The sequence below is a fragment of the Rhamphochromis sp. 'chilingali' genome, assembly GCF_963969265.1.
Source record: "Rhamphochromis sp. 'chilingali' genome assembly, chromosome: 2".
Lineage (NCBI taxonomy): Eukaryota > Metazoa > Chordata > Actinopteri > Cichliformes > Cichlidae > Rhamphochromis > Rhamphochromis sp. 'chilingali'.
This window is the reverse complement of record NC_137930.1, coordinates 44,967,846-44,987,203: the sequence shown is the minus strand read 5'-3', so window position 1 is coordinate 44,987,203 and position 19,358 is coordinate 44,967,846. Positions and strand designations below refer to the sequence as shown.

At 42.2% G+C, this 19,358-nt stretch overlaps 1 protein-coding gene across 1 annotated transcript in view; it reads left to right on the top strand.

The window, feature by feature from the left end:
- The window catches only part of cftr (CF transmembrane conductance regulator), a 48,031-nt gene that overhangs the window by 23,882 nt on the left and 4,791 nt on the right, over positions 1 to 19,358 (top strand). Inside the window, exons 12-25 of the mRNA XM_080875773.1 lie at positions 4,189 to 4,283; positions 4,934 to 5,020; positions 5,481 to 6,237; positions 6,384 to 6,515; positions 6,594 to 6,631; positions 7,892 to 8,178; positions 8,359 to 8,438; positions 8,851 to 9,001; positions 10,794 to 11,021; positions 13,560 to 13,660; positions 16,362 to 16,595; positions 18,134 to 18,289; positions 18,548 to 18,637; positions 18,982 to 19,154. Of these exons, the coding sequence (XP_080731899.1) occupies positions 4,189 to 4,283; positions 4,934 to 5,020; positions 5,481 to 6,237; positions 6,384 to 6,515; positions 6,594 to 6,631; positions 7,892 to 8,178; positions 8,359 to 8,438; positions 8,851 to 9,001; positions 10,794 to 11,021; positions 13,560 to 13,660; positions 16,362 to 16,595; positions 18,134 to 18,289; positions 18,548 to 18,637; positions 18,982 to 19,154 (2,609 nt within the window). The remainder of the gene's footprint in view (positions 1 to 4,188; positions 4,284 to 4,933; positions 5,021 to 5,480; positions 6,238 to 6,383; positions 6,516 to 6,593; positions 6,632 to 7,891; positions 8,179 to 8,358; positions 8,439 to 8,850; positions 9,002 to 10,793; positions 11,022 to 13,559; positions 13,661 to 16,361; positions 16,596 to 18,133; positions 18,290 to 18,547; positions 18,638 to 18,981; positions 19,155 to 19,358) is intronic.

Below are 19,358 nucleotides of genomic sequence, written 5' to 3'. Positions count from 1 at the left end.
GCCAGTCCTAGGAAGCTTTTGAGCTGTTTCTGGTCTGCTGGTGTGGGCCACTCGGTAATGGTGTGAATTTTTTCCTCCAAAGTGCTGATGCCCTCACGACCCAGCTTGTGGCCCAGAAACTCCACCTCCCTCCTCATGAAGTGGCACTTGTCGGGATGCAGCTTCAGGCCTGCAGCCGCCACCCTCTCCAACACTTGTCTCAGGGCATCCAGGGCAGCATCAAAGGAGCTCCCGTGCACTAGAAGATCATCCAGGTAAACCAGACACCGTTGCCGTGGGACGCCAGCCAGCACACTGTCCATGAGCCTCTCGAAGGTCGCAGGAGCGTTGCAAAGGCCAAAACTCAGGACTTTGAACTGCCATAGTCCCCTGTTAGTGCAGAAGGCTGTCTTCGGTCTGGATTCCGGGGACAGTGGCACCTGCCAGTAGCCACTCCGCAGGTCCAGGGTGGAAAACCAGGAGGACCCGGCTACTAAGTCGAGGGACTCATCAATCCTGGGAAGGGGGTAAGAGTCTTTCTTCGTCACTTTGTTGAGTGGTCTGTAGTCCACACAGAAACGCATCCTAGGACTTTTTTTCTTAGGCACCATCACCACCGCGGAGGCCCACGGGCTATCAGATGGTTCTATGATGCCCGCCTTCATCATTTCACACAGCTCCCTGTCTGCAGCCTCCTGATGAGCCAGGGGCAGGCGGCGGGGGCGCACTTTAATAGGCTGGGCATCCCCGGTCTCAATGACGTGCTCTACCAAGTGTGTCAAGCCAACATCACTTTCTTTCAGGGCAAAAATGTCACTAAACTCTTTTAGTACCTGCCATAGACTCTCTTGCTGCTGTGGAGTCAGCCCCTCACAGTTCTTTGACCAGATACTCCTCACTGCTGAGAGCCTCTCCTCCTCCTCCTCCTCCGCTCGCTGTTCTGCTGGCGGGTCTGCAGGGGTCTCTGCGGTGGAGGTGGACGCCGCGGCAGATGCTGTGCAGACCGGGGGAGGAATAAGCGGCACCTTCTTCCCATCAGGGAGTACGAGGAGGCCTTTGCCTAAGTCCAGTACACCACCAATGGCTCGTAAAAAATCCAGCCCAAGGATGCAGGCGTCCTGCACGTCAGCCACCCAGGCAGCATAAGACACACCGAGGTCCCCCACCTTGAACTGGAACACTCCCCTCCCTCTCATTGGGGCCAGATCACCGGTCACAGTCTTAAGTTGCACATTAGTCGGTTGCACAGCAGCTCCGGTTGGGACAATATCGGGTCGGACCAGCGTTGCATTGGACCCCGTGTCCAGCAGGGCCGTACAGGACACCCCCGCGATCGTCACTGGAACATGGCAAAAGCCGCCAACCTGGGTCCAGCCCACAGCGATGGCCGCACCGGGTGGAGGTGGCGGTGGTGTGGGGATGTCGTTCTCCCAGGCCCGTGTACTCCCGCCTACACGGGCCCGTGGGCGTTTCCCTGAACCGCTGCAAGCTTGGGGCACTGCCTGATGAGGTGTCCGGGTTGTCCACATCCCCAGCAGCTCTGTGGTCGGCGGTGTGGGCCAGCCCGAGGGGAAGGCGACTGCAGCGAAGCCGCCTGCACCAAACTGCACAAGCCCGCTGGCGTCTCCATCTGTTCCACAGGTGCTGACACAGCCCTCACCACGTGTGCGTCATCAGCGCCCCCAGAGGATCCTGCAAGCATCTCCCTCTCCAACGCTAGCTCCAGGGCTGCACTGAGTGTGGCTGGCCGAGCAAGCTGAGTTTGCATACGGAGCTCTTTAGGGCTCAGGGCCTGCAGGAACTGGTCCCGAGCTAACTCCGCTTGCACTGATGGTGGCATGCTGTCATACGCCCTCCGGCAAAGGCACTCGATTTCATGGGCCAAAATGCGGAGGGGCTCGCCTGGCAATCTGCGTCTGTTGTGGAACTCCGACCTCAGCAGCACTGGTTGGTTATACTGCCCGAAGCGCCTCTGAAGTGCTCCGACCAGAGCATTATAATCTCCCCTCTGCTCCTCGGTCAGCAGCAGCAGGCATGCAGCTGCATCCTCACACAGACACAAAGCCAGTTGGAGAGCTTTATGTTCCTCAGACCAGCCAGCTGCGACAGCTAACAGCTCGAACTGTGCGATAAACACTTCCCATGGCGTCTTGCCGCTGAACTTAGGCGTTTTTATATTCGCTGCAGCTTGCTGGGCGCCGCCATGTTTGTTTACATCACGTGACGGCGCGCCAAGCGAGGTCGACTCCTTCCCGCCGGAATCGCGGCCGCTGTGCGAACAGTTCCCGAGCCTAGTCAAACCTGGAGAAAATCCAGCCTCGGCACAGCCGCAGCGCCGTTTCCCTCACTCCATGGGCGGGCGAGCGCGGACGAACCTCCCTCTCCTCCGTCTCCTTCTTAATCTTGCCCGGCAACATCCTCGTCTCGTAACAGCAAGCGTCGCCAGCAACAGGGTGTCGGGCGTTCTGGGGTTCTTTTTTCTTTCTTCACTTCTGACACCAATGTATCGTTCACAAGAACCAGACGGTTGGGGTCTCAGTTTGTCCGTTTATTCGGCACATAAGCCAGCGGGTTGTTAACTCAGGGGGAAGCGCTCTCGAACTACACCTCTCTTCAGCCTGGCACACACACAGAACAACCAGGTCCCCCCACCCCTTCCTGTACACCACCCTCACTACTTCCTGCAGCCCAACCAAACATGAATCTTAAAGGAACAACAACAGTGTGCAGAGAAAACCAACATGTCACTGTCCAGTAACACTTAACCATCGTTACACTACATAAAATAAAAAACTACAACTTTTACTGAAATCAGTCGAGAAGCTCATGCCGTGTGTGGGACCATCATATTTATTGACTGTGGAGTCACATCTCGTGGCTGATACACAATAGAAAAACTCTGCCTTTATTTTGTATTTGAGGAGATGTGTCAAATGTTTGATTTCTTCCCACTGTAAAGCCATTTTAGCTACAAGAGTTTTTTGATAGTCAAAGGTGAGGCTTTTTTCTATTTCTAATTGTTGTTTTTTTTGTTCTGTTTTGTTATTGTTGTTACTATTTAACTGCTTTATTTTACAAAGCTGTTAAACAATTTGTTAACTTGGTCCTTTATACACTCCTATCCAGACAGAGGAAGCTATTTAAAAGGTAGGAAGTTTGAATGATGATAAACTTGTGCTGTCACTTCATTCCTGTTGCTGTAACTGTTTCATAATCACTGGCTGCCATATGTCTACGTGACAGTGTTCATGTGCCATCTATGCTTTGTGCTTTTGTTTAGTTAGATTTTTGAAAATGCCCATGAGAGCATATAGACAGGATAACTTTGAAAATGAGCTATAATCACTTTGAGGACTGCATTTGTTCTTTTTTCTTTATTCTTGGACATGTTTCATTGTTGCCCATTCATTCAGTGAGCAGGCATGAGGCCATCACTGCTCCATGAAATCAATGAGCTTCTTTATGAAGAAGATCGTCCACTTCATTTTCTGCCCTCTTTACAACAAGGGTGTCAAACAGTTTAACCGAGTGGATGGCATCAATGGCCAGACAGAAACATTTTTTTCACAGGCTTTCATTTCTTGTAACACTTTTGTAACAGCCTGTGACTAATGAGCAAGTGACAAGTAATGCGAGTATGGGTATTTTTACTAATGCCAAAAATAACAAAGGTAAATAATACATCTTTCCATTATGTTCTTGTATATAGCCTGTGTAGTAGGCCTAAAATTTACAACCGAAACTTTGGGTAGGACATTTGAATAAAAAGTTAAAATTGATTTTCTAGTTTTCCAAAATCACAACACAGATGATGTTCTTTGAACACAGAGATCACCTTGCAAAGAGATGCTTGGTAAAGAAGTTCTGAGTCTTCCACCTTTTGAAATTGCCTGCTGTGCCGTTCTGTGTTGGTTAGCGTGTAAGCTCGCAGGTGTGTGCAGTGACTGTGCACTTGTCTCTTTGGTTTGGTGGTGTTGCAGTGCAGACCACAGCTGCATCTAGGAGGCCAAAATTTGTTGAGAACCTAAACTAATAAAAGGACTGGATTCAAATTTAAGAAGGGCTGAATTTGGTCCACAGATCTTGAGTTAAGAGTAAAGATAACGGTACATAAAAATGAAAAATCCAGAGGATAAAAACAAGGAAGTTGAGGTATTTATGTGCCAGTCTAATGTGTTATACCCACTCTTTCCCTGTTTTCCTCTCCAGGACTTCGCTTTGCTCCCCGAGAAAGACAAGACGTATCTTATCGATGGAGGGGGGACCCTCAGTGGTGGTCAAAGAGCTCGTCTCTGCCTTGCCAGGTAGTTTCTGTCACACCTGAGCATCTGTCAGCAGGCCTCATTCACTCTTGTTTGTCTGTCAGCACAGACTACCTTTGCTCATTAGTTAGGATTTTGGTTCTTTTTTTGTATCAACTTGTGTGTTTCTTCTGTAAATTCTACATCATCGCTGTAGCACTTCCATAGCAACAGGTTACATAAAAGAAATATCATAAAACATTAAGGACATTAAAATAACCCTCTAGCTACAGTATATGTGTCCAGCAAAAAGAATAAATATCAGTGTACTTAATCAGAAGCTGCTCAGGATCACAGATCACTCATGTGTGTGTTGCTGTCTGCTTTTTATGGTTTCTGTGGCTTTTACAGCCCGAGCTTTATGGCTTTTTTAAATCTCTGTGGATCAGCCAGAAACTCTCATGTTCCCCTGCATTATTTATTGGTTTAGTGTGCTAACGTTAATTTGCAGCCACTCCTTGACTTTTTTAACTTCTGCTATCAACATAGCTATTCACTGTGACTGATATATTCCAGCTTCTCTTCTTTGCCTTTCTGCATCTTATACTTTCTCTAATTTTGTTTGTTTGCTTTTTTGTTTTTTTAAAGCAAATTGGAACATTTTCTTTACCTTCCTTGTTATCTTTGACCTAATATGTGTGTTTCTCTCTCAGGGCTGTGTATAAAGATGCAGACCTCTACCTCCTGGATGCGCCTTTCACCCACCTGGACATCGCTACAGAAAAAGAGATCTTTGAAAAGTGCGTGTGATAACAGAGAGTCTTTCATGTAGAGGAGGTCGGGGTGATTAGGCTAAAAATTGACCTCAAAGTCAAGGTTAACACTTGGTGTCTCTGAAAATGCTCTTTTCTGTTGGGAGTCATAACTGCTTTATAACAATGTAACCTTCTCAGGAAATGTGTTTCTTTCTTTTTTCTTTTTATAGAGTAACGCTTTTATGCTTGGATGGTCTTTGGTTAGCTTCCATTTTGGAAAAGCAGACAAAATTGCTTGTAAACTTTTAGAGTTGTGAAATGTATTTATATATACACTCTTATAATGTGTGTATATATAAATACACATTCATATAAATATCCATATCACTAGCTCGATATTTATAGTTTCTGGTAATTATAATTTCTATTCTGCATTTGTTAGAAAGAAATAAGCCCTTCTTTGTCAGACTTTTTTTTTAAAGTGCGCATTTTTATCCACACACAGCTGCATCTGTAAACTTATGGCCTCCAAGACTCGTGTCGTAGTAACCAGCAAGTTGGAGCATCTCAAGCGTGCAGACAAAATCCTTCTGCTGCACAATGGAGATTGTTACTTCTATGGCACCTTCTCAGAGCTGCAGGCCAAGCGTCCAGACTTCAGCTCCCTGCTTCTTGGTCTTGAGGCTTATGACAACGTCAATGCTGAGCGGCGTGGATCCATTCTCACAGAAACTCTTCGCAGGGTTTCAGTTGATGAAACCGCTGGTTTCCGTGGCCCAGAGCAAATTCGTCAGTCCTTCCGACATGCACCAGCTCAAAGCCATCCTCTAGGTGATGGCTACCCTGAAAAACGCAAGCAGTCACTCATCCTTAATCCTCTGGCAGCTGCCCGCAAGTTCTCCTTCATTGGGAATTCTCAACAAACCGGAAACACAACAGTGGAAGACAGGTCTGATGAACTCCCAGAGAGAAGATTCTCTGTAGTGCCTGAAGATGAACAAATAGAGGAGGCACTTCCGAGGAGTAACCTGTACCATGATGAGTTTCAGCACCTTAGCGGGCAGCGGCGCCAGTCTGTCTTGGAGTTCATCACCAGTGCTCGCGGCCAAGAGCGCAGAGAGCAGATGCAGTCATCTTTCAGGAAAAAGCTCTCCATCACACCGCAGTACAGCCTTGCATCAGACCTGGACATTTACTCCCGCCGCCTGTCCAAGGACAGTGTTTATGACATTAGTGAAGATGTGGATGAAGAAGACATGGAGGTAAGGCTTTTTAACATATTATCCTCTTATGTCTCTGAAAATGATTATGTAAAAATATTTTCACAAACTGTGCTATGTACCAAAATCAAGAAATTATTGTTAAGTGAGCCACATGGTTAAAACCCATCTATCCTGTTTCTTGACAGCAATGTTTTGCAGATGAACGTGACAAAAATGTCTTTGAAACTACCTCATGGAACACTTACCTACGCTACGTAAACACCAACAGGAACTTAGTCTACGTCCTCATTTTCATCTTCATTGTCTCTGTCATTGAGGTAAAAATCAAAGATTTGGGGTTTTTGTGTTATTGTGTGAATTTAATTAACGGCATTTTGTTTTCTTTTCACAAATAGGTTGCTGGCTCTGTCCTCGGTATTTTTCTTATTACTGAGTAAGTCCCATGTTTCATGTTGCCTTAAACAGAAAATGATTATGATTCTTCTCTTTGTCTTTGGATAGTCAGCTAGTGTGCTCTGAGCTTTCTGATCATGTTAACTCTAAATACTATTTAAATAGTATTTACAGACCTTACTGTAAATCACTGGTTTTCCACTGGCTCCCAATCTATAGCCAGGTGGACAAAATAATTTGTTGTAAATCATAAACTTGAGTACTATGGTTAAAAGTACATTTACACAAATGGGGCCCATGTATACAGTAAACAGACTGATTCTTATATAGTGCTTTTCTACTCTCCTGAGGCACTTAACATCCCACATTCACACAAGGACTCTTTTCTATGCTGTTTTTTAAGTTACTAACTAACATTCACACATATTCATACTTTGATGGCTGCATCAGAGAGAACCTGGGGCTAGTAGTCTTGCCCAAGGATATTTGGCATGCAGACAGGCAGGGTTTGAACCACCAGTCAGAAGATGACCTGCTCTACCACCTGTGCTACAGCCACCCAACGTATGGTGACAAAACAAGCAGATTGTGTCATTTATTCCTTCCAGCATCATCAAATAGGAACTTCGAATCAATTTATCAGAGATGTCCGAGGCTTATAAGGGTGGTCCTTGGACGATTTCTTTCGCTGTGCACATTCACATGCTAACGAGTAGGGGACACATGCATGGCTGTTGCGCTGTAGTGTGTTGGCTTGAAGAAATAAAAAACTAGCACATAGACATCCACATGGATCAGAAGTTCACCCTCTGATCAAATCCATGTCAAATGGCTCTAAGTGAACTTGTGTTTAGGTCTTATATTTCTTTTCACTTTTCTTATTTTTCACTGGCGGCTGATTTTAAATGTGACAGTAGGTTTAAATGTACTTATTTTTTGTGTTTATTTGTTTATTTAATTGTTTATTTCTTACATGTTAATTACTAGACAAAGACAAAGCCGTCCATCTTTAGGTTACAGTGAGGGACGACGAATTCGCTCTGTTCATGTAAATCGAGTTGAAAAAAAGTACTATAAGTGTAATTTTCTCTATCATGAGCTGATTTAACTGCTGCTTTATTTAATCGTGTAAATGAGAGTAACCAAAAGTGAGCAATAAAAATATCTGTTTATTAACATCAGTAATTTACATTTAGAGGTCACAATTATGCAGAAATCACTAAAAGGTAATTTTGTGATCTATTCTATAATGAAGAATTGCTCCATGTAACATTTATTATACATTCCTCACATCCAACAGTGAGGTCTGGAGGGACGCCGCCAATCCTTCATCGCCCAACTATATTGATGAGCAGCACCCCAATGCATCGTCGCCGCCTGGCCATCTCGGTGTTATTATGACACCCACCAGTGCTTATTACATCATCTACATCTTTGTAGCCCATGCGGACAGTATTCTGGCCCTGGGATTCTTCAGGGGTCTCCCTTTAGTGCATACATTACTGACTGTGTCCAAAAGACTGCATGAACAGATGCTTAGCTCTGTGCTGAGAGCCCCCATGTCTGTGCTCAACACGATAAAAACAGGTGCTTTGCTTTTTTACTTTTTGAGTAAAACAGATTTTTACTGGTTAATGGCCTAGATGATGTCACTAAATAAATGAATGATGGTAGAGAATCCCTGTAGAACAAAATCTGATTATCAATGCTGATTATTAATATCTTCCTTTACTACAACACCTTCATACTTTCGCTGTCCTCTTTCAGCCAGGATCGTGAACAGGTTCACCAAGGACATGGCCATCATAGATGACATGCTGCCATTGGTGCTTTTTGACCTCATACAGGTATTTATCCAATACTGTGGATGATGATGCAGAGTTTTTGGAACTGCAAAAAGTGACTGAAAACTACTGCGACAAATATTCCCTCTTTCTTCATTGTAAATTGATTAATGGGGTGCAATTGTAAGCAGAATAAATAAATAAATGACAATTCAATTTCAAAATTCAATTTCCTCAATTTATCCTTTAAATTTTTGAATCTTGCCCTGGAGAAATTGGACAATGTTTTTTATTCCTCTGTAAAAGTTTTACAATCATATTATAATAAAAAAGAAAGAAATGATTAAAAACAAAATGAAAACATGCAGTGAAAATAAGAACAGGGAAACTGAAAACATCTTTTTTTTAAAGCCAGAAATACCAAATAATAATAAGTCTGCTCATATCTGTTATTAACATATTTTCCCAACACCAGGTGTCATTGATCGTCGCCGGTGCCATCTTCACTGTGTCCATCATAGAGCCATACATCTTCATTGCTGCTCTCCCATTGGCTTTTATCTATGTTTTCCTCAGGAAGTACTTTCTACGAACTGGACAGCAACTCAAAGTCCTGGAGGCTGAAGGTGAGCATTGGAGAGTTGTTGGCCGTTAGAGATGACAGTGGTTTTAGGTTTTAGTGACTCCAGCAGTAAATGTAAAATGTAGAAAGGGGGGGAAAAAGAAATTTGCTGTAGTTTAATAATATGTTTAAATATCTTTCGAGATAAATTGTCTAAATAACCTATGTAAGAAAAGAGGCTAGAAAAAATGAGAAAAAAACGTTGCTTCTTCATAAAGCAGAATGGTATTATTTAAATAGTTCTTACTGCTTTGTATGTGATGTATTATTAGGCATATGTCTGGGTGCTGTTCTTTAGCTCTGGCTCTTGCAGACTTTAATCCTGAAGATGAGTTTTTATTTTCTTTTTGAGGGGAGGGAAAATGGGCTCAGAAAAGAGTAGAGAAATGAAAGTGAGTAGTGACATATATCAGTAAAAGTGAGAACATAATAGGAAAACCAATACTGAGAACAGAGGAAAAGGGATGCTTCCTCTGAGAAGGAACCACAATCAGTGGGCAAAGCTGGCAGATGGCTTAGGGGCCAAAAGTCACTGAAACATGAAAACATGAGAGAGGAAGAGTTGAGTCAGAGGACAGGGTGTCTCAGAAAGAGAGGAACAGTTTTCTTCCAGTATTGAGACTTGGATAACGTTCATATTTGGTTGTTTTCCTTTGAGCTCCTCAAGACATCAGAAAAGATTGTTGGCTTTTGGCTTTAAAAACCAAGCCTACCTGCTGAATAATGAAAGTGTTTATATTAGTGAAGATTTTCAAAGCAGTGTAATTTTAATCATTTATAATCATTACAGTCTCGTGGGGCTTACAGAGGTCAAATCTACAGGAGTCTGTCTTTATTTACTACACTTTTTCTCAAAGTCAGATGCTTGTAATAAATGTAACAGAGAAATCTGTTTGTTGTCTTCATATTACAGTACAGTACATTTTCATCATGTACTGTGTTGCTAGTGGCGGCTGTCCATCTTTAGCTTCAGTTTAATGCACACATGAACAGTAGATATTGTGTCATCAACAACCTCATTAAGTGCACTTAAGTAAAGGTCACTTTCAAAACTTCTATGTAATAGAAATGTAATGGGTTTAAAATATTTACAATTAGTATCTAATATAGAGACTTACAATACAACACGATACATATAAATTCATTTTAGTTTAGTGGTCATAAGTTGAAGAACTGCACTGTTGCTAAAGGCCGACAGAGCAGAAGAAAGGAGGTTTGTACAGTCAGAGGATGAGGAAGCTGCTGACGATGTTGCCGCTCTGTTTTTTGGGCCTCTCTGCTGTGCCCTCGATTCTGTCACTGAATATGTGTTTCAGTGATGACGCTGAGATGTTTCCGGAGCTGCTGAGAGCTCACTGGGGTCAGAGAAATGAGCTGAGCTGGGATTTCCTCCAAGCCCATCCTGGTGTTTTACCCACTGGATTCACAGGGACAAATTACAGTGGAAATTATGCTCTGTTTATACTAGTCAGACATGGCCATTGAATTTTAATCTTGAAGAAATTATTGTGACCATAAAGACATAAGATGTGCAAAGAAGGGGTTGCTGCTAAAGTATAACTTTTCCAGGTTGATTCTTGTTTAATGAATTTATATGTATTGTAGTTTTCTAGTTCAGAAGTGTTACCTAACTAAAAGGTACCAAGTAGTGAAATTAAATGACCTTTTAGAAATTTAGTTAGCAGTTTTTTTTATTTGTCAGTCTGATATCTGATATGTAATGCAGGGATTGTTTTACAAAGTAAGTGCTTATACATTAAGAGTTTTAAAGTCTTTTCTTTTTTCTTTTCTTGCAGCTCGTACCCCGATCTTCTCCCATCTCATCCTCTCACTAAAGGGTTTATGGACAATTCGGGCATTTGAGCGCCAGACCTACTTTGAGACACTTTTCCACAAGGCTTTGAACACTCACACGGCCGCCTGGTTCCACTACCTGTCTGTTCTGCGGTGGTTTCTCTTCCGCTGTGACATGCTCTTCACCGTGTTCTTTACTGCTGCTGCCTTCATCGCAACAGGAAGCAACAGTGAGTGTGACTACACATGGACAATAAACTTTATATAAAAGAGAGAGAGCCACCATGACCTCAACTAATGTGTATGGACTCCACATTTTGAAGTGTCAATATTTAGACAAAAGTGTTCAGAGCCAACATAACAGTCAAACAAGCTTGGTTAGCAATTTGTATCTATAAACTGTGAAGGAGCAAAGCTAAGACATAGGTGTCACGGCGACGGATGGCCGGTACTGAATAGGACCCAGGTGCAGAAACCCAGAGCGGAGACGGTAGATGATTTAATAGTTTATTACGGTTAAGTGCAAGGGGAACAAAAAAAAGGGAAACGTGGCAAAGACAGAAAATGACGAGACGTGGAGCCTTGGTGTGGCGTGCCCAGGGGAACGTGGCTAGGGCGAGGGAACGAGGCCTGAGAAGTGGAACGGAGCTGAGTGGGGAACAGTCACACTGAGGGGAGAGGATATAGAAGTTAGGCAGGTAGTGAAGGCAGCTCAGAAGTGGCCAGTATAAGAGCAGCAATTCTTACTTTGCAGTTAGGGACCTGGAGTGTTTGAGAGGGGGATGATGAAGATCCAGGGGAGGCTGAGTGGCGTGGAAAGGCTGACCTGAGATCCGGGGCTCCAGATGGAGTGTGATGGCAGGAGGGCAGGCAGGTGAGGCACAGAGGGATTTCCAAAATGATCACTAGGTATTCCGAGTCCGGAGGTGGAGTGAGCCAGGGTGGGTACAGCGACTGTAGCACAAAAGAGTCTTAGTTAGTAAGATGAATCACAGCGAGAACTTGAAACACAAGACCTGTTACCAACATGGGTTGATGACGAACTGGCAGTGAGTGAACATCGATGTGTGGTTTAAATCCCTCTGGCTTGATAGCCTGCAATAGGCTCCAGGTGTGCAGGAGCTGGAGTTGGCCCTGCCCAGGGGCGGATCCCAGGTCAGTTCAGGAGCCTAATGGAAACTCCAGCCACCCACCGTAGACCATGACAATAGGCGCCTGATAACTGGTAGCTGTGCACCAAATTGTAAGACTTAAAAACATAAAAGTAAATCCCTGCCAGTAGTAGTTGTTAAGTAGGGGAAAAACAGCACTAGTGTGAAAACGCAGGCATTTTTATGGCTAAAGTTTGGGAGTTTCAGCATGGGAATCTGTCAGGACTGACCTGCTTTTGGAACCAGCCTCAAGTGGCAAGTCAGTGAACTGCATTCAAAGGGGATTGGCTGTTTGTTGCCTTTGGGTGTTGTTAGTGAAGCTGTGTTTGTGGTGATGTACAACATACATAAAGTTTATCTTAAATATTTTGGCTTTTTCACACCTTAAAGTCCAGTCAAGGTTCATATTTTTGTTGCAGCATTTCCATTTTTTCTGACAGCTTTTTTATTTGTATTTATGTTATTTAATTTTTTTTGAAATAATTGGTTTGAAAGCTGCCAGAAAAAAATATTTAAATGAATGCTAAATTACATTTCAGTTTCATTCATAATAAGTCCATAACAATAAGTTGAACTTATTTGGTCTAAACCTTTGTGGTCTACTCAGATCAAACACGAGGTGTAGTTTCACCTTGAGTCAACAATATGGATGCAGCTTCTTCAGTGTTTTGGGAAATCCACACGGCTTTCCACAGCAGGGCTACCACCAGAATCAAGTTGCAGTTAACATCATTTCAGAAGTTACCGGGAAGTTTTGCAGTTCTCGTCACTGTTGTCAAAGGACTGTCTTTCTTTTGGTATCTCCTCTATGAAAGTGAATCTTTTGCACCTGACTGCCCACAAACAGTGGCAATTAACCTGTTCTCCATTTCTGATAGTCAGTGTCAAATCACTTTGACTTCATCAGTGACAAATGTCAAAGCTTTAGAGAATATTTTTGTGATTAGATTGTGGCCAGTTGATTTCTTTAGATGATTATAATCAAAGGAGCTGGTGCATTTGAACAACCAAATGACAAGAGATCATAAAGTCAGTTTGCAATGGAGACATTACAGAATATGAGAATAATTATTGTGATTAAATGATGATTAGAAATTGAATTGTGTTGCAAGAACATTTTGAAAATTCCCACATGTTGGTTAGTAAGCACTTTGATACGCCTGCTGAGCCTAACAAGGACAAAACCCCAGTATTATCTGTAGTTTGCAGTGTGTAGAGTTAGATGATGATAAGAAGGGAACAGTTTGCCTGTGAAAAGTCATCAGAACTGCTCAAATGCCCAAGGATAAAATGTCTTGTACAAAAAGGAGGCAAGTGTTTTCTTGGTGAATTGGAATGCAGGTATACACACACAAACCCATGGGTTGTTGCGTCATAGGATCAGTTTATATTGAGAGCACATTAATGGGTCATTACACAGCTCATTAGTTTCCAATGGACCCAGTAGCAGCGCTCTAATACCTGAATGTGGGTCTGACATCAGAGAGAGCAGTTTTGATTGGACACTACTGATGCGTGTGTGTGTGTGTGTGTGTGTGTGTGTGTGTGTGTGTGTGTGTGTGTGTGTGTGTGTGTGTGTGTGTGTGTGTGTGTGTGCCCATGCGTGTTTTTGTACAGGGGACAAACCAGGAGAGATTGGCATTATTGTGGCCCTGGCTATGCTTATCTGTGGGATCTTCCAGTGGGCTGTCATCACCAGCATCGCTGTAGATGGGATGGTATGTCATGCACACACACACACACACACACACACACACACACACACACACACACACACACACACACACACACACACACACACACACACACACACACACACACACACAAACAAAGCTATTGTCAATATATACCAAACAGTCAATGGCCAGTTATAAGTTGTTGAATTCAGGCAGATGCACACACCTAAGAAGGTTTTGTTAAATAAACCTGCAAACAAAGGTTTTACTGTTAGTCTATTTCACTATTGATGGTACTGACTTCTGGTTCACCACACCTATGGAAAAAAACTTGGATGTTTCTCTATGTTAGTATTTTCCTTCTTCCACTTCTCTTCATCCCAGCTGGTTTACTTCTGTTAATAGGAAGATTTCCCTCACTGTTGTCAAGTTCTTGCTCAATATACATTGTTGGAAGGTTAGAATTCTGTAGTATCTACATTTTGCGTGGTCTTTGTCTTACAGTATAACATGTCTCATGGGCACTATTGCTATTCTTTTGGTACTAAAACGATGACTGCTGTTACAATAGCATGCTTTATGCACTTTTCCCTTTGGGAACTGAATCCCACCTTTGCAAAATATAACTTCTCCAGCTCAGACACACTGTGCCTCATTTTCTTCAACAAGATGCCTTTCAGTCAATGGTGACCTGTAGCTACTGTTTGTAAGAGGTTTAGATCTTGTTGTTGAGATAAAAGCAATTGGCCAATAAATTCACAGCTTGTAGGTTAGTGAGACACTAGATGGTGACACTGCATTCTTAGTGAAGTGGGGTTTTTCCTCACCCAAGATGCTTCATACTCAAATAGGGAAAAGCACATCTCAGATGGGTATGGTGGTTAATAGTTGTGGCTCCTTATACTATATGTCAGTTTGTTTACACCATCAAAAAGGCAGTCAGCAGCAGATTAAAGATGGCAATGGCCATTTTTGTTCTCTGTAACAGCACTTTGTTGACTTAGCATGGCTTACCAATATTGAAGGATACTGCAGGGTTTAAGATCAAAGAGAGAAAGAGCAGGCTGAACTGCCTGTACTTTACTTTCATTTGCTCTTTTTTAAGACTTAACTTTGTGCCCATCCATCAGTTTTTTTTCTCCCACATTGTTGTTAGTGAATCTTACAGAGCTTATCACAGTGTAGGACATTCTGTTCAGTATGGACACAGGCTCTCAATATGGTGGTAGAGATTTGTGTTTGGGATAAGTTAGATCTGTTCAGTCCAGTATGAATTGTGTTTGTGTGTGTGACTGCCTCTGAATTATATTTTCAGTGATACTAAAATAGCCATTAAAGTAACTTCTGATAAGCACATTTTCATTGCATTTTAAGAAAAAAGTTTATCTGTAGAATGTCAACTTCTCTACAGCTAAGATAAGGAAATGGGATGTAAGGAAGCATCCCTCTTTTTTTTTTTTTACTTTTTACATGAGGGGGGCGGGGCAGCAATCTTCCAAAAGACTCAAAAGCCATTTTTATTACTTATCTATTATCCACCTGGTGGACAATAGGTAACCAGACAATGGTTATCTATTGTCAATAGAGTTCTTCAGAGACAATCTGATTTTTTTGACTCTTTTTCTGATTTGGTGTTCAGTTCAGATAAAATCATTATTGTGGGTGATTTTAACATGTAGATATTGAAAACATCAACAGAATATTTAATCTAATTTTAGACTCAACTGGTGTCTCTCAAAATATAAAAGAACCCACCCATGACTTTAATCACACGCTGGATCTTGTTTTGACACGGCAAAGAAACTGAACACTTAAGTATTCACCAAAACCCTCTTTTGTCTGGTCATTTCATATAATAATAACATTACAATTACAATAATGACTTACACGGCACTGGGGAATACATTTCGTCACAGTAGATGTCTTTCAGAAAATGCTGTTAATTTTAAGGCTATCATTCCTCCAGTATTATCTTCTTCAATGCCATGTGCAAACACAGTGCAGAGCAGCTGCATGAACTGATGTTCTTGTTAATCGTTTTCTATCTTCATCAGGTATGACTTTTTTGTGGATATTGTGGCTCCTCTGACAAAAAAAGCCTCAAATCAGTACTTGACTCTGGTAAAACTCCCAAACATGAGCAAGCAGATAACTCATAGCCTGGAGGGAAAATGGCATCTCACTATTTAGAAGATCTTCATTTAGCCTTGAATTTTTTTTTTTGCTGCTTTATAAAAAAGCTCTCCACAAAGCTACAACATCTTACTATTCATCACTGATTGAAGGAAATAAGAACAACCCTTGGCTTCTCTTCAGCACTGTAGCCAGGCTTCTCGTGATGCTCTTGTTCACTCACATTTTTTTCAACTCTCTCTTCTCACTATTTTCACTACACACCATAAATCATTAGTTATTATTAATCTCTGGCTCTCTTCTACAGCAAGTCTTTGCCCTGTCTTCTTCCCCTAAACCCCAACCCATTGTAACAGATGGCCCCTCCCTGAGCCTGGTTCTGCTGGAGGTTTCTTCCTGTTAAAAGGGAGTTTTTCCTTCCCACTGTCGCCAGAGGGCTTGCTCATAGAGGTTCATATGATTGTTGGGGTTTTCTCTGTTTTCTCTATTATTGTACGGTCTTTACCTTACAATATAAAGCAGTATGAGGTAACTGTTGTTGTGATTTGGTGCTATATAAAAACAACTGAAACAAATTGAAAGAAAAATTCTGTATCTCTCTTCTTCTTAGATGCGTTCAGTGAATCGGGTATTCAAATTCATCGACCTACCATCAGAAGATCCTCGGTTGGGGAAACCTAAAGGAGGTGGCAGAGGCCTTGATATCGTCATCGACAACCCCCATGCACGTGACTGCTGGCCTAACTGTGGCCAGCTGGACGTCCGGGGCCTCACAGTGAAATACACAGAGGCTGGGCGTGCCATCCTCAACAATATCTCCTTCTCTGTGGAGGGGGGACAAAGCGTAAGTCCTTAGTGATTGGTAGAGACTGCCTGTGGAACCTGGCAGGAGAAAGCATGGTACCTCTGCCTAATTAGGTTTACCAAACAAAAGAATAATTCCCCCCAAGCGATAAAGCAATTCAAGTGCCATAGTTAGGTCACAGAAAGGTTGTGAACAATATACTAGCCAGCCACAGGAATGTGTCACAGGGATGGTTACACGTGAACACATTTCTGGTTGTTGTTTTCAGCTAATGTTGTGCAAACATTTTTTTATATTAACACTGAATCTAATTGCTATGCTAAATGGGTTTGTTGGAGTTCTGTTAAACTCTTTTCAGTATTTTTCTGAACCAAACCAGGAGACAAAATTATGAGCTAAGACAGAGATTAAAACAGACTTCAGAAAAGTGTATGTGGACTGAACTGGAAACACTATTCCAAGTGGAAGTGTTGCTCTGTGCATACAGATAGGCAACTGTTTGCTAACAAACTGACAAAAAGTGATAATATCACAGTTCTGTTTATAGCTTTTTCCTTTCCTCCCTAAGTGGCCAAGAACTGTGCGTATAGCTTCAAGTTGCAAATTAGAAGAATCTGGGCAGGGAATCAAATTTTTGTGCTCATTTATTCATTTTCAAATGAGCAAAATGTTATTTCTCTCTAGAGCTACAATAAGGCTTGAACCTGGCCAAACAATAACACAGACATAACAATCTACTAATGACTAAGTAAGCACGGCCCTGAGTGAGTGTCGGTCATGACATCACGGCATGATGGCATTATGACACATGCTTAAAATTAAAGTGGCTTATGATTTTGAATTAGCTTTCTGTAGAAAAGAGAAGACATGCAATATCTGACCACTCGCACCTCTGCTCTCCACCATTGGTTTTGGCAGTAATTATAGTCAGTATGACTTTGTCATAATGAATCAGAGCACAGTAAATATCTGCACTATGGTTTCGTGCCATTAGACGCTCAATAGCTTCGCGACAAATGTGCTAATTGTTGCTGCACAAGGAAGAAAGAAGAGAGGACTTTTAGACCATCTAGACCACAAACTCTTCCCCTCCAAAGATTTAAAAACAGCTCCATCAAAAGAAACATCAGCCCTTTTGTGTAGCTCATAGATGGAGGGAGCTATTTCAGTGTTTCAAATTATTATTAACTATTTCAAATTAAAATTTCAATTAAATGGAGTAATGGAGAGAAGGATAACAAAAATTCAAGTAACAACAATAGATCCCTTTTTGTAAGGTGCGAACAGCTTTTAGTGGTGCTTCTGAAGAAACTGATGTTAGTACGACGCCAGCTAAACTAAAGAGAAACGGTAAATGCTTATATGTCTTATTGCAGGGCACAAGTAAACTGACACAGTAGCCATGCAAATGAAAAAGTGCTGTCATCTATATTACAATAAAAAGGATGAGCATTCAGACACAAGGTCAATGAACCCGTTCAACATGAGGGCATGTTGAACGGGTTCATTAATTGTATTACATAACAGAAAAAGCTGGATATGAGCATTTACCATGAAAATGTTATGACTGTGTGCAGGTTGGTCTGCTGGGTCGAACAGGTTCAGGGAAGAGCACCCTGCTGTCTGCTCTGCTGCGTCTCACCTCCACAGAAGGAGACATTTCTATCGATGGTGTTTCCTGGAACTCTGTCTCATTGCAAACATGGAGGAAGGCCTTCGGTGTGGTGCCACAGGTATATCTATGAGTGATTAACTTCTGATATTTGATGCAGTTTCAGACAGTTACCCCAGCATCTACTGCTTATCTGGGTCTAAAAACGGTCTAAGCCAGTGGTTCCCAAACTGTTTTTTGCTAGGCCCCCTCTCTGTTTTACAAGGAAAATGACTTAATGTTTTGAAACTTAAGTCATTATTCTTGGATGTTACAAGATATCTTTTTAATCCAGTCTATTGAGAGTTAACTGTTTAAGTATCTGGTCTTTCTTGAACAGAAAGTCTTTATCCTGACTGGAACTTTCCGGATGAACCTGGACCCACATGGAAATTACAGCGACACAGAACTGTGGAAGGTGGCTGAGGAGGTGAGGAGGAGGCGGTGTTTTCTTTGTTTCGTAATTTAGTTATGATTGATAAAGCAGCCTTGTTTTGATTCAATTAGAGATAATAAAGCTCATGTTTTGGAGTTAGACACAATCTTACATGCCCTCTTTGAGCTTTCCCCTCATGCTAGGAATAAATATGGAATTATTGTACTGTCTGCATAGGACAGTGATGTTGGTAAAATTACTGCCATGCAGTTTTACCACCATTTCAACATTGATGTCATGAAGTTTACACTAATATTTTAAAATGCTAAAAATGAGGTAAAGATAATATGGAACTTCGGACTTTCAGTAAAAGTAAACTCTGTCTTGTGTGCCCTCAGGTGGGTCTGAAGTCTGTGATTGAGCAGTTCCCAGACAAGCTAGACTTTCAGCTGGAGTATGGAGGCAGCGTGCTGTGCAATGGACACAAACAGCTGGTTTGTCTTGCCCGTTCCATCCTCAGTAGAGCCCGTATCCTGCTGCTGGATGAGCCATCTGCCTACCTTGACCCTATGTGAGTATTAAACACTGTCTACTCAATAATCAACATATATAAATCACATTTGATTTAAAAATATCACTAGACCAGTATATGGGGCTTACATGTGCTGTTAAATGGTCACTACAGCGGTACTTTTATAATACCTTTCTACTCAATTGAGCACTCAATGTGCTTTCTACTGCAAGTCTCATTCATCCCGTCACACAGCACTTTTAT